At 42.5% G+C, this 12,352-nt stretch overlaps 1 protein-coding gene and 1 pseudogene across 1 annotated transcript in view; one reads left to right on the top strand and one right to left on the bottom strand.

The window, feature by feature from the left end:
* LOC145415452 (fat-like cadherin-related tumor suppressor homolog) overlaps positions 1-12,352 on the top strand; it is a 693,356-nt gene that overhangs the window by 115,077 nt on the left and 565,927 nt on the right. The window contains exons 9-10 of the mRNA XM_080284728.1: positions 130-261; positions 10,562-10,570. Coding sequence (XP_080140854.1) covers positions 130-261; positions 10,562-10,570 — 141 coding nt within the window. The remainder of the gene's footprint in view (positions 1-129; positions 262-10,561; positions 10,571-12,352) is intronic.
* Positions 10,226-10,344, bottom strand: LOC145415525 (5S ribosomal RNA; annotated as a pseudogene).

The following is a 12,352-nucleotide window of genomic DNA, read 5'->3' as shown; positions in this document are numbered from 1 at the left end:
ACCAACTTGCCTAGCCCTGGGCTCCTATGCTTCTCATGTGGCAACATAGGATTGGATGATGGATGGATTTTTGTTATTATTATTTTTATTATTATTATTACTATTATTATTATTATTATTATATAACAGCTTGTGGTTGTTGTGATGGATGCCAATGACCATCGTCCAGTGTTCAGTGACCCAGTATACAAAGCCAGTGTTAGTGAAGCAGCCGCCCCAGGAACCAGTGTGTTGCGTCTGCAGTGCCGCGACAGAGACCAGGTACCTTACACACCTTTCCCCCCCCCCAAACCTTGGGTTCTTTCCATTCGCGTGTAAAAAAGGATGACTATTAAAGTGAAAAAATGCAGAATCAGAGTTACTGTACTGTACTTGAAAATGAGCATCTACTGTGAAGAATTATTTTTAATGAAAGTTGGCAGAGATTTTTTTATGAATGCTCCCATAGTTCCCTGATATCCTTTATAAAAACCCTCAGAGTTCCCTGTTATCAGAGAAAGGCACCCCAAATGAGAATTCAATTCCGCAACACAGTTTTGCAAACTAAAAAAATTGCCTTCCATAACCGCAGTGCCACAAAATTCTTGAAATTTGCAGTTATGCAATTGCAAAGATGCGAACGCAAACCATTTTTATTCCTTTAAGTACCACAGCATCAACTTCATTTTATTCTGGATACCATTAGAGGATTATATTAAGTTTAGGATGATATTGTTCAAAAGCAAGGGGTTAAAAATCATCTCTAGTAATTCATTCACTACATTATATCTTTATTTATTCTGACTAACAATAGGTGACCATGAAGTTTGGAAATTGTTTAAAGTCATGAACGGGATATATAAAATTAGAGCTCTTGTAAAACATAAATATATTTTTCAGTTACAGGTATTAGTATATTAGACTGTTTTTACTGCAAAACTAGGGTAAATCCTTCACATCATCATCGTCATCATCATCCGGACCTCCTATCCCACCCTAGGGTAGGATGAGGAGCAGTGGCGCAGCCAGGGGGGAGGGGGCACGATGCCGTGGCTCCCTCTTTTGACTCTGTGGTCGAAATTCCAAAAAGCGCCTAGCACCATGTAAAACCATCACTGTTTCCGCCCATTCGTGGAAATAACATGAAAATATCAGTGATATTATTTCATACAGTTCCATGTTTCAGCAGTGATTTAGGGTTGTATTTGGGCATTATCAGTTACATTTACATTAATTACATTATCCAGTATCCTGTTCTTCATAAAATTTACTATCCACATTGGGTTAGAAGCACCAATAATTGTGATATTGGCGCAAATCCACACATACAGTAATGTCTATCATACATTACAACAGAGAAAAGAAAGAGACTAAACATGAGATCAAGATTGTAAAATGATAAAAATGATGGGGCTCAGCAATGTAAATTAGTCGAGATTATCGTGGGTGAAATTCCCTAGTCCGAATTCACTGAGAGATGAAATAGCCAGTTACGAGTTCTTCTCTCCCCAGAGTTAGAGAGCGGATGAGTTGTACGTCTGTCATGTATCTGGATTCTGGTAGCTGACAGTGTATGCGCGGCGCATGCACAGTGAACTTAAGGAGCCAGGATTTCATGCTACACTGGGTCCCGTCTTTAGTTCGATTTCCACTCCCAGCAACCTTATTAGATACATTGATGGTTTGTGGATATATTTGGCCTTTTTTGGGGCTTTTATAGTCATATCTGCTGAGACATGAGTAAAACATACTAATGTTTAGGTCATTTTTGGCCTTACAGGTTAAAAACTATCTCCTTTACCCTCTCAGCCACGTAGACGCACTTGGTATTTTACTCTGGGTCTCTGGCTAACACCATATGATTTTAGTTGTCACAGGGAGACCCCTCAAGGGGGAAAGTGTTGGAAACAATCTCCTTAATAGGCTTGCTGAAATCTGTGTTGCTATTGTGATTTGAGGTGACATGTAATTTTGATGATGCAGCCAAATGCACTTTTTCAGCAATGAATCTTCAGACAGTGATGTGATGGTATTTTATAGCAGTGGTCTATCTATCTATCTATTGCCAGACACCTCAATCCTGTTTGGGGTGGCCACAAACAAATCGCCTCCAAGTTGCCCTGTCCCCCTCCATTTCACTGCCCTGCTCCCAACTCACACCCCCCTCTCTCATATACCTCTCCACCCCATCCCTCCATCTCATTCTCGGCCTCCCCCTCCGTCTTCCCCCCTCCACCTCACTCACATACACTCTCTTCATCAGTCTTTCACCCTCCATCCTCTCCACATGGCCAAACCACCTCAGTGTGTTCCTCATAACGCTTCCTATCACATCCACATCCACACCACAATGCTCCTTTATATCCTCATTCATCAGCCTGTCTCTCCATGTGACTCCACAGGCTCCTCTTAAATAACTCATTTCCACTGCTCTCACTCTTGACTTGTGTCCTTCCAACAACGTCCAAGCTTCACTTCCATACGTTAGAGTTGGTATCACAATACTATCATGTAGTAACTTTTTCACTTCCATGCTCACTTCCCTGTTTCTTATCACTGCTTTCAAAGAACCAGCAACCTTTCTTCCCTGCTGTAACCTTTCAAGCACTTCACCCTCCAAACCTCCATCCTTACTCATCACACTACCCAAGTACTTAAACGTACTCACATTTTTTTCAGAGCTGTACACCCTTAACATGTAAATGAAGCAATCCGTACACCCTAATATAACGTAATTGTTAGTGACAAACATTACACCACAAGTAAGGAAACTACAAATTAACTTAAACTGATTAACCAGTTAGCTTAGAAACCAATTAGTTTATATCCTAAAAAACTATTTATCTAATGAATGAAAATAATTAGCTCAAGTTAATTAGCAGTTCAGGTTTGAGCTAAGCATATGGGTTGATAAAAGCTGGAACTGAGGGATGATATCCTTCTCCAGTGCTCCACGCAACAAATGATTCCTTCGCTTTGACTTGATGTCCATGAAAGAAGTCTTGCTTGCAAAGGTAAGTTGTTGGCATCACAATGAGCATTTCCAAAGCTTTTTCACCGGTAGTCTTGCATTCCCGCATTATCATCTGTATTTTACTATATTTCATTCACAAAACGTTACTTTGTGTTATAGGTTTTCAGTGATAGATGTACGATGCCTACATATAGCATCCAACTGAATCAAATTATATGTACAGGCAATGAATGTTATGCGCATACTAAAATTGTGTCCCCCCCCCCCCGACACAATCTGGCCGCACTATGGGATGGTACTGTTACTCTGTGGGCAGGTTGTGTTAGGAAGAATACTGCCACCGTATTCCCTGCATGTCGTAAAAGGCAACTAAAAGGGGCGGGGTGAGGGGACTAGGGACCCCTTCCTCTGTTTTTTAGTTCCTGAAAAGAGACAGGCCAGAGAAAGGGATGGGGGGTTGAGTTATCCTCGTACCCTGAAGATTGGCTCTGTGAATGAGCGATGTAGTACGATTGAGACTAAAAGGGAGGAGATTGGAAGAATGTTTGTGAGAAGAAAGTTGGATGTGTTAGCTCTGAGTGAAACGAAGATGAAAGGGAAGGGTGAGTCTATGTTTGGAAGTGTGAATGGAAGATTGTCAGGTGTTGATAGAGGAAGGGCAAGAGAGGGTGTGGCCTTGTTAGTGAGTCCGGAAGTTCAGCAGTGTGTGATTGAATGGAAGGAGGTGTCATTGAGACTGATGTGGGTGAAAGCGAAATTTGAATGTGAGTTGTGGGTGTTTGTGAGTGCACATGGGCCTGGTAGTGAAAGGGATGAAGAAGAGAGGGAGTCTTTCTGGAATGATGTTGATGAGTGTTTGCAGAGTTTTGGAGCGAATGTAAATGTGGTAATAACGGGAGATCTGAATGCTAGAGTGGGAAATGTAGCAGTTGAAGGTGTAGTTGGTATGCATGGTGTGCCTGGAAGGAATGAAAATGGGGAACAAATGATAGGATTGTGCATTGAGTGAGAGATGGTGATTGGAAATACCCTGTTTGAGAAGAAAGATATTTATAAGCATACATGGGTGAGACAGAAGGGTGGAAGGGTTGTTGATAAAGCATTGATGGACTATGTGGTTGTGTCTAGGAATGTAATAGGAAGATTGTTGGATGTGAGAGTTCTGAGAGGGGAGGATCGAGGTATGTCTGACCACTACCTGGTGGAGGGAAAGTTAAGAGTAGGTAAGAGATGGGTGAGAGCTAGGAGAGTTAGGTGTGGCAGGGAGGTTTTGAAAGTGAGTGAGTTGGATAAAAGAGAGAAAATGATAGAGTACCAGGAGAAATTAAAAGATGAGTGGAATGCAGTTAAACATCAGGAAAATGGCAGTGTGGAGGAGGAATGGCAGTTGTTTAAGAGTGCTGTGGTGGGGCATATGGAAGAGGTGTGTAGTGTGAGACGAGTGGGTGGTAGTGTAAGAAAAGGAAGTGAATGGTGGTGTGAGGAAGCATGGCCGTGGTTGAGAAGAGACGTGCATATGAAGTGTGGCTGCAGAGGAAGGATGAGGTGTCATATGAGAGGTATAAGGAAAAGAGGAATAGGACGAGAAGGGCTGTGTGTAATGCTAAAGTGGCAGCAGATGAGAGGTGGGGTAGGCGGTTGACTGAGAAATTTCAATAGAATAAGAAAATGTTTTGGAAGGAGGTGAAAACGGTGCGAAAGGGAGTGTCTGGGAAGGAAGAACGAATAAAAGCAGAGGATGGAAGGATGTTAATTGAGTTGATTGCAGTAAGGAAGAGATGGGCGGAGTATTTTGAAAGATTGTTAAATGTAGAGGAGGAAAGGGAGGCTGAGATTATGGCGGATGGAAGGGCGCAAGGTATAAATGAGTTGGGAGAATTGAATGATTCTTTGATCATGAAGGAGGAAGTGCAGGAGGCAGTAAAGGAGATGAAAACAGGGAAAGCTGCAGGTATGGATGGGTGTGCTGTGGAATGCCTGAAGGATGGTGGAGCGACTATTGTTGACTAGTTAGTAAGATTGTTGAATGTGTGCTTTGTGAAAGGTATGGTGCCAGTTGACTGGGCAAGTGCTTGTGTGGGCCCGTTGTATAAATGCAAGGGTGATAAGTATGAATGTACTAGCTCTAGGGGTATAAGTCTGTTGAGTGTTGTAGGTAAGGTGTATGGCAGAGTGTTAATTAAGAGTTAGAGAGGGTATAGAAGAAGTGATTGGTGATGAGCAGTGTGGCTTTAGGAGAGGGAGGGGATGTGTGGACCAGGTGTTTGCTGTGAGACAAGTGTGTGAAAAGTATTTAGCGAAAGGCAAGGATGTGTTTTCGGTGTTCGTGGATTTAGAGAAAGCGTATGATAGAATTGATAGGGAGGCTTTGTGGACTGTTTTAAGATTGTATGGACTTCATGGTAGGTCACTAAAAGGAGTGAAAAGTTTTTATGTAAGTAGTAGAGTGTGTGTAAGAGTGGGAAATACTGTGAGTGACTGGTTTCCTATGAGAGTTTGGCTGCGGCAGGGATGTGTGATGTCATCTTGGTTGTTTCATATTTATATGGATAGTGTTGTAAGGGAGATGAATGCAAGAGTTTTAGGTGGAGGTCTGAGTCTGGTGAATGTTGATGGTAGAGAGTGGAATCTGAAGCAGCTGCTGTTTGAAGATGATATTGCACTGGTGGCAGATTCAGAGGAGAGATTGAGACAGTTGGTAGAGGAGTTTGGAAGGGTGTGTGAAAGGAGGAAATTGAAAGTAAATGAGAATTAGAGTAAATTGATGAAGTGTACGATCGGTAGATGGTAGGAGGATGAATATTGTTTTGAATGGTGAGTTACTTGAGGAGGTAGAGTGTTTTGAATATTTACGGTCACATGTTGCTGTGGATGGAAAAATAGATGCAGAAATGAAGTTCAGAATTAATGAAGTAGGAAAGTTGCTGGGAGGAATGAAAAAAGTGTTTAGATGTTGTTCACTTAGAATGGATGTACAGAGAAGGCTGAATGAGGGTGTTGTGGTACTGACTGTGTTATATGGGGCTGAAACATGGAATGTGGGTGTAGCAGAGAGGAAAAGAATGTAATGGAGATGAGGTGTCTGAGAAGTATGAGTGGAGTGACACGTATGGATCGAGTGAGAAATGATGAAGTGCGAAGGAGAACTGGAGTTGTTTGGGAGATGGCTGATCGAGTTGAGCAAAGGGTGTTGCGATGGTTTGGGCATATGGAGAGAATGGATAATGAGCAATTGGTAAAAAAGATAACTAGATCTGATGTGAGAGGTGTAAGGCTGAGAGGAAGACCATGAATTGGATGGATGGATAGTGTGAAGAGAGCGTTGGATGTGAGAGGGATGTCTGTTGAGCAATGAAGAGTGGTTGTGTGTGACAGAAATAAATGGAGAGAAATTGTGTATGAATAAATGATGACACAGCCCTGAGGGGATATTCTCCCGCATTTGGTCTGATCAGCTGATCAGGTCAAGTCCGGGTAAGGGGATGGGTCTGTTATGATGTGGCAGGGGTAAACTAGCTCTGCTGTTGGGCCCTGCTGCGGATGTCACTGATTATACTGCGCAGTTGACCCTCGTGTGGTGTGGTGCGGTGAGGATCTGTCCCTTCTCCCCTTGGGGCTGAGATGCGAATGAATGTGTTTGAGCGGATGAGTAAATTGGGAGTGTGTCTTCCTGTCTCAGCGACCTCGCTTTCCTTGGGGGAAGCAGCCTACGTATGTAGATAGATAGAATGAAAGACGAAGATAGAATAATTTTTAGCATGTAGTGACTAGTAAGAATTGCAGATGGCCCAACCCCCCCCCTTGGACAAATCCTGACTGCACCACTGGTGGGGATTAGCAACATCCAGAGGGCTCTAGTTTGCCCAATCCAATGGGCCACGCTTCCATTCACTCATCAATCAAGTCCCCGGTATCCTGGTGGCTCTGTCTGACACGCCAAAGCTCACCCAACACAATCATGTTTACAGTGGTTCTGCTCTCTCCATTTCCATTCATCAGGCTTTCAAAATATTCTTTCCATCTGGTCCTTACTTCATCCCCATGGGTTAATCTACCACTTACATCTTTCACACTTTCACTTTTCTTCTGTCACTTCTACATTTCTACACCTCTTTCCAGAATAACTTCCATACTTTCAGGGTAATTTGCATTCATTTTTCTTCCTGGAGCATCATTTTCCTCCTCCTTTTTCCTCTTCACTTGTCTCTTTATGTGCATCTTGCTCTCAGTATACAGTACAGTATTTACTTCTTATTTCAATTGAACCCATCCTTTAACCACTCTAGCCACTGCTTCCTCTTTTCCTCCACTGCTGTCTTAACCTCTTCATTGCACTATTCCATACCTTTTTTCTTTGTTGTAACTCTTGCCACACCACACACCTCTAACATTCCTAACTATGCAATCCCTGTATGCATTCCACAGGCTGTCCAGATCCATTTCATTCCTATTCGCTAATTCTAACACCTTCCTACTTTGATCCTGTATTCATCTGCCATTTCTTTGATCCCCAGCTCCTCAACTTTCAGTCTTTCTTCCTGACAGCTCCTCTCTCTCGTGGTCCACCTCACTCCTCTCAGCTTGATCTTGCTTACCACAGTCATACGATCTGACAGACCTCCACATCGTCCCCTCATGGCCCTCGTATCAGCAACCATTCCCAGCATCGGCCTCTCGATCAGCACATAATCAGTCAGGCTCCTTTCAACATCATGCCCGTTCCTTCCGTGCCATGTATAATTATGTGCATCTTTGTGTTTGAAATACAAGTTATAAATGCACAATCCTTCACTAAGGTATATACAATCATCCCATGACATTCGTGAGGGTTAGGTAAGAGAGACACCCGCTAATGTTAAACATACCCGAATATCTGCTGCCTCCCCTTAAAAACACCCCTGGACCCCCCATTTCCTTATATAACTAAAGAAAAACCCTATGTGCATGTTTACAACCACTTTATTTAATACAAGAACACAACAACTACTTTATTTAATACAAGAACACTAAAAGTTGAATATAATGAATAGTGTACTCCTGCATGGCCTCTTCTGACAACTGTGCTCATCCCAGCTCCCTCCAAAAGGAAGAGTGTTACAGTATATTTCGTTACTATACTAAAACAGCCAAAAACTGTTCCTGGGATAATATTACAGTGTCAGCAGAGTTCAGTGATATAATTTTTTTTTTCTGTAGCCATCCGCGGATATTCAAAACCGTGAATGTCAAAACTGTGAATGTTAAGGGATGACTGTAAATTAATTAAATTATTACACTTCACAGCTCACACTTGACAAGTTGACACACCATCCCACCTCTATTCCTCAGCTCTAACCTCCTCAGTCCTCACTCCATGGTCATAGTCAGACTCCTCCAACAACTGAGACAACTTCAGCATACAGTATGTCTATCTATCTTACTATCTATCTATCTATCCATATAACTGTATTGATACCACGTGTAGAAAGGTGGTTGTCTGCTAAGAAAAATGGTAAAATTGTATTCAGTTTCATATCGTATGTTTCTTGTTTAATCTGTTATTTATCTGACTAATGATTTTTATTGAAATTGAAATACTGGCACTGGCAGTGCTATATGTTTTACAAATTTGAATCCATCCACCATCCAATCCTGTGTCGCCCCATTGAGGAGCATAGGCATCTGGGGTTAGGCAAGTTGGTCCCAACATTTAAGATGAGAGTGACCAGCCTCACTCATCCTTGAATGGCATTATGTGATCAGTAAACCCCAACCACCTCTTGGATATAAACCTACACAGGCCCAATCCAATTGGAGCACCTCTATTACCCACTAAACCACCAGGTGCCATAATTTGGTTATAAGGTTACCACCCAGCATAGTAAATGTTTTCTTATTGTAGAGGAAACCATTTGGCTTGTCACTCATTGTAGTCGCCCATAGGCAGAAGGAAGAGGAATGAACGAAGGAAAGAAAGACAGAAGAGGGAGTGTAAAGTCAACTGTAGGCAGAAGAAAGAGGAAAGAGTGAAGGAAAGAAAAATTTAAACTAAAGGTCATATTCTAGGTGGACAGGGAGACTTCGTAGCACATCGTTGCACTTTTCATCTTGTTATTGGCTTGTATGCTAAACAAGCCTTTGTAGTATCGATGTAACTTACATCAGTAGCATACATTGTAATGTCCAAGAATCTGGAAAATAAATTGATCTTGAATTAGGCTTCATATTTTTCTTTATTTATTTGGGGAAAAAACATCTTTGCAGGCTTTTATCCTTAGATTCTTATTCCTTACTCTCCCCCCAGAAAGCACACACAGTACATCATTAAGATAATGTAGTGAGGAACTCTCCAGTTTAAAGTAGAATATGACTTTCTATGACGATGTTATGCTTTATTATTTGATCACGAGTGCAAACGTTACCCATTTTCGATCCTTTCCTGAGAGCTTGGTATGAAGTCAGTGAATATCTATCTCTGTCAGTTGCCAGATGCCTTAATCTCGTAAGGGGTGGCCACAATCAAATTGCCTCCATGTTGCCCTGTCCCCCGCCGCTTCACTGCCCTGCTTCCAGCTCACACCCCCTTCTCTTATAAACCTCTCCACTCCATCTCTGCATCTCATCCTTGGCCTCCCCCTCCCTCTCCCCCCTTCCACCTCACTCATGTACACTCTCCTCGTAAGATTCTCACACTCCATCCTCTCCACATGGCCAAACCACCTCAGTGTGTTTCTCCTAACGCTTCCTATCACATTCACATTCACACCACAACGCTCCCTCACTTCCTTATTTGTTAGTCTGTCTCTCCGTGTGATTCCACATGCTCCTCTCAAATAACTCATTTCCACTGCTCTCATCCATGACTTCTCTCCCTCCATTAAGGTCCAAGCTTCACTTCCATACATTAGAGTTGGTATCACAATACTGTCATGTAGTAACTTTTTCACTTCCATGCTCACTTCCCTGTTTCTTATCACTGCTTTCAAGGAACCAGCAGCCTTTCTTCTTTGTTGTACCCTTTCAAGCACTTCACCCTTTAAACTTACTCAGCACACTACCCCAGTACTTAAATATCACATTTTCCATTTCCTCCTCATCCAGCCTCACTGTACATTCACTTACTTCGCTTCTCTCGAAAACCATAACTTTACTCTTTCCTACATTCAAATGTTTTCATTCATTGCCAGACGCCATGTATCCCAAACGGGGTGGCCAAGGGCTTAGAGTTAATTGTTTTACAGGGAGGGGCACTAATCCTCCACCAACCCCACTTGACACGTAGGGAGAACGTTATGCCAACAGCATCTGGTGTTCCCAGGCGGTCACCCATCCAAGTACTAACCAGACCCAACGTTGCTTAACTTCGCTAATCGGACGGGAAGCGGTGTACTCAAAGAGAGATAATTCTGATCTTCAGTCATTCTCTCTCTCTCTCTCTCTCTCTTTCTTATGCCCTTTATATTTCTTTTTGGAGGAAGCATAAAATTATCGTACAAAATGTGCGATAATGAAAAATGCTGTTATATGTTGTACCGAAGGTGAATTTATTGTATTTACACAAGATTTATCATACATATGGCAACAGTGTGGGAGTGATAGGTGGCACTGGCAAGCCAGCAACTCACCCAGACACCGTCTGTCAGGCTAGGCCACATAGATATTCGTGGGCAGATTTGTATTTGTGGAAGTGCTTTTGCAAGAGCAAAACTGAATTTGCATAGAATTTGTCACAAACGCAAATACGCAAATGAAATCACGCTTCCGCAATTGCGAAATTTGTGGTTTGCTGAAGTGATTATGGAAGTGCTCAGCTCTGCCTGTTATCTTTTCAGAACACCTTAATGGTTTCCTAGTATCTTGTATCAATAATCTCAGTTCCCCATTATCATCTTCAGGTACTTCCACAGCTCTTTAGTATCATATATAATATTAACCAGTGGATTGTGCAATTATCTTTTTTTCTCCCACCCCCTGGTGTGCAAAAAATTAACATCTTTTTTTTTTTTTTAGTTTTTGTTTATTATAAACTTCAAGATAAACATCCAGGGCATCATCTGGTGAAAAGAAAAATCTCTCTCTCTCTCTCTCTCTCTCTCTCTCTCTCTCTCTCTCTCCCTCTCTGTGTCTGCCTTCGCATAGCGCCATGTGTAAGTTTGCATAGGGGTGTAGTGAAAAAATGATTTTTTTTTTTTTTTTGTCTTTGTTTATTTTAATCTATCTATCTCTATCTATTGCCAGACGCCTCAGTCCCGTTTGGGGTGGCCACAAACAAATCGCCTCCAAGTCGCCCTGTCCCCTGCCATTTCACTGCCCTGCTCCCAACTCACACCCCCCTCTCTCATATACCTCTCCACCCCATCCCTCCATCTCATCCTCGGCCTCCCCCTCCCTCTTCCCCCCTCCACCTCACTCATATACACTCTCTTCGTCAGTCTTTCACCCTCCATCCTCTCCACATGGCCAAACCACCTCAGTGTGTTCCTCATAACGCTTCCTATCACATCCACATCCACACCAAAACGCTCCTTTATATCCTCATTTGTCAGCCTGTCTCTCCACGTGACTCCACAGGCTCCTCTTAAATAACTCATTTCCACTGCTCTCACTCTTGACTTGTGTCCTTCCAACAGTGTCCAAGCTTCACTTCCGTACGTTAGAGTTGGTATCACAATACTGTCATGTAGTAACTTTTTCACTTCCATGCTCACTTCCCTGTTTCTTATCACTGCTTTCAAGGAACCAGCAACCTTTCTTCCCTGCTGTACCCTTTCAAGCACTTCACCCTCCAAACCTCCATCCTTACTCATCACACTACCCAAATACTTAAACGTACTCACATTTTCCAATTCCTCACCATCCAACCTCGCTATACATTCACTAACTTCACCTCTCTCAAAGACCATCACTTTACTCTTCCCTACATTCACCTTTAGGTTCCGTTTCTTACACACTCTCTCAAACTCATCCACCAAGCCTTGCAGCTCCCCTTCGTCTTCACTCAACAACACAGTATCATCTGCAAACAACAGTACAGGGAGTTTCCAAACACTGTCCTCTCTCACCAGGGCCACTCCAACACCCACTACCCTACCTTGTACCTCTTTTATTACCCCATCCATGTACAGATTGAACAACCATGGAGACATGACACATCCCTGTTTCAAACCAACTTTCAAAAAGAAAAATTCACTTAGTTCACCATCCACACGCACTGCAGCCTTCGCACCATCGTACATACTCTTCACAGCATTCAACAACTTCCCATCTACTCCATATATTCTTAACACTTTCCACAATCCTTGTCTATCCACCTTGTCATATGCTTTCTCCAAATCCATGAAAGCCGCATACAACTTCTTTCCCTTCTCTAGAAACTTTTCCACTAAAGATCTAAGAATGAATATCTGATCTACACAACCT

Source organism: Coenobita brevimanus, chromosome 102, assembly GCF_032717465.1.
Source record: "Coenobita brevimanus isolate Jiangsu-jjx chromosome 102, ASM3271746v2, whole genome shotgun sequence".
NCBI lineage: Eukaryota > Metazoa > Arthropoda > Malacostraca > Decapoda > Coenobitidae > Coenobita > Coenobita brevimanus.
Note: the sequence above shows the minus strand (reverse complement) of the source record. Positions and strands in the feature narration are given on the sequence as shown.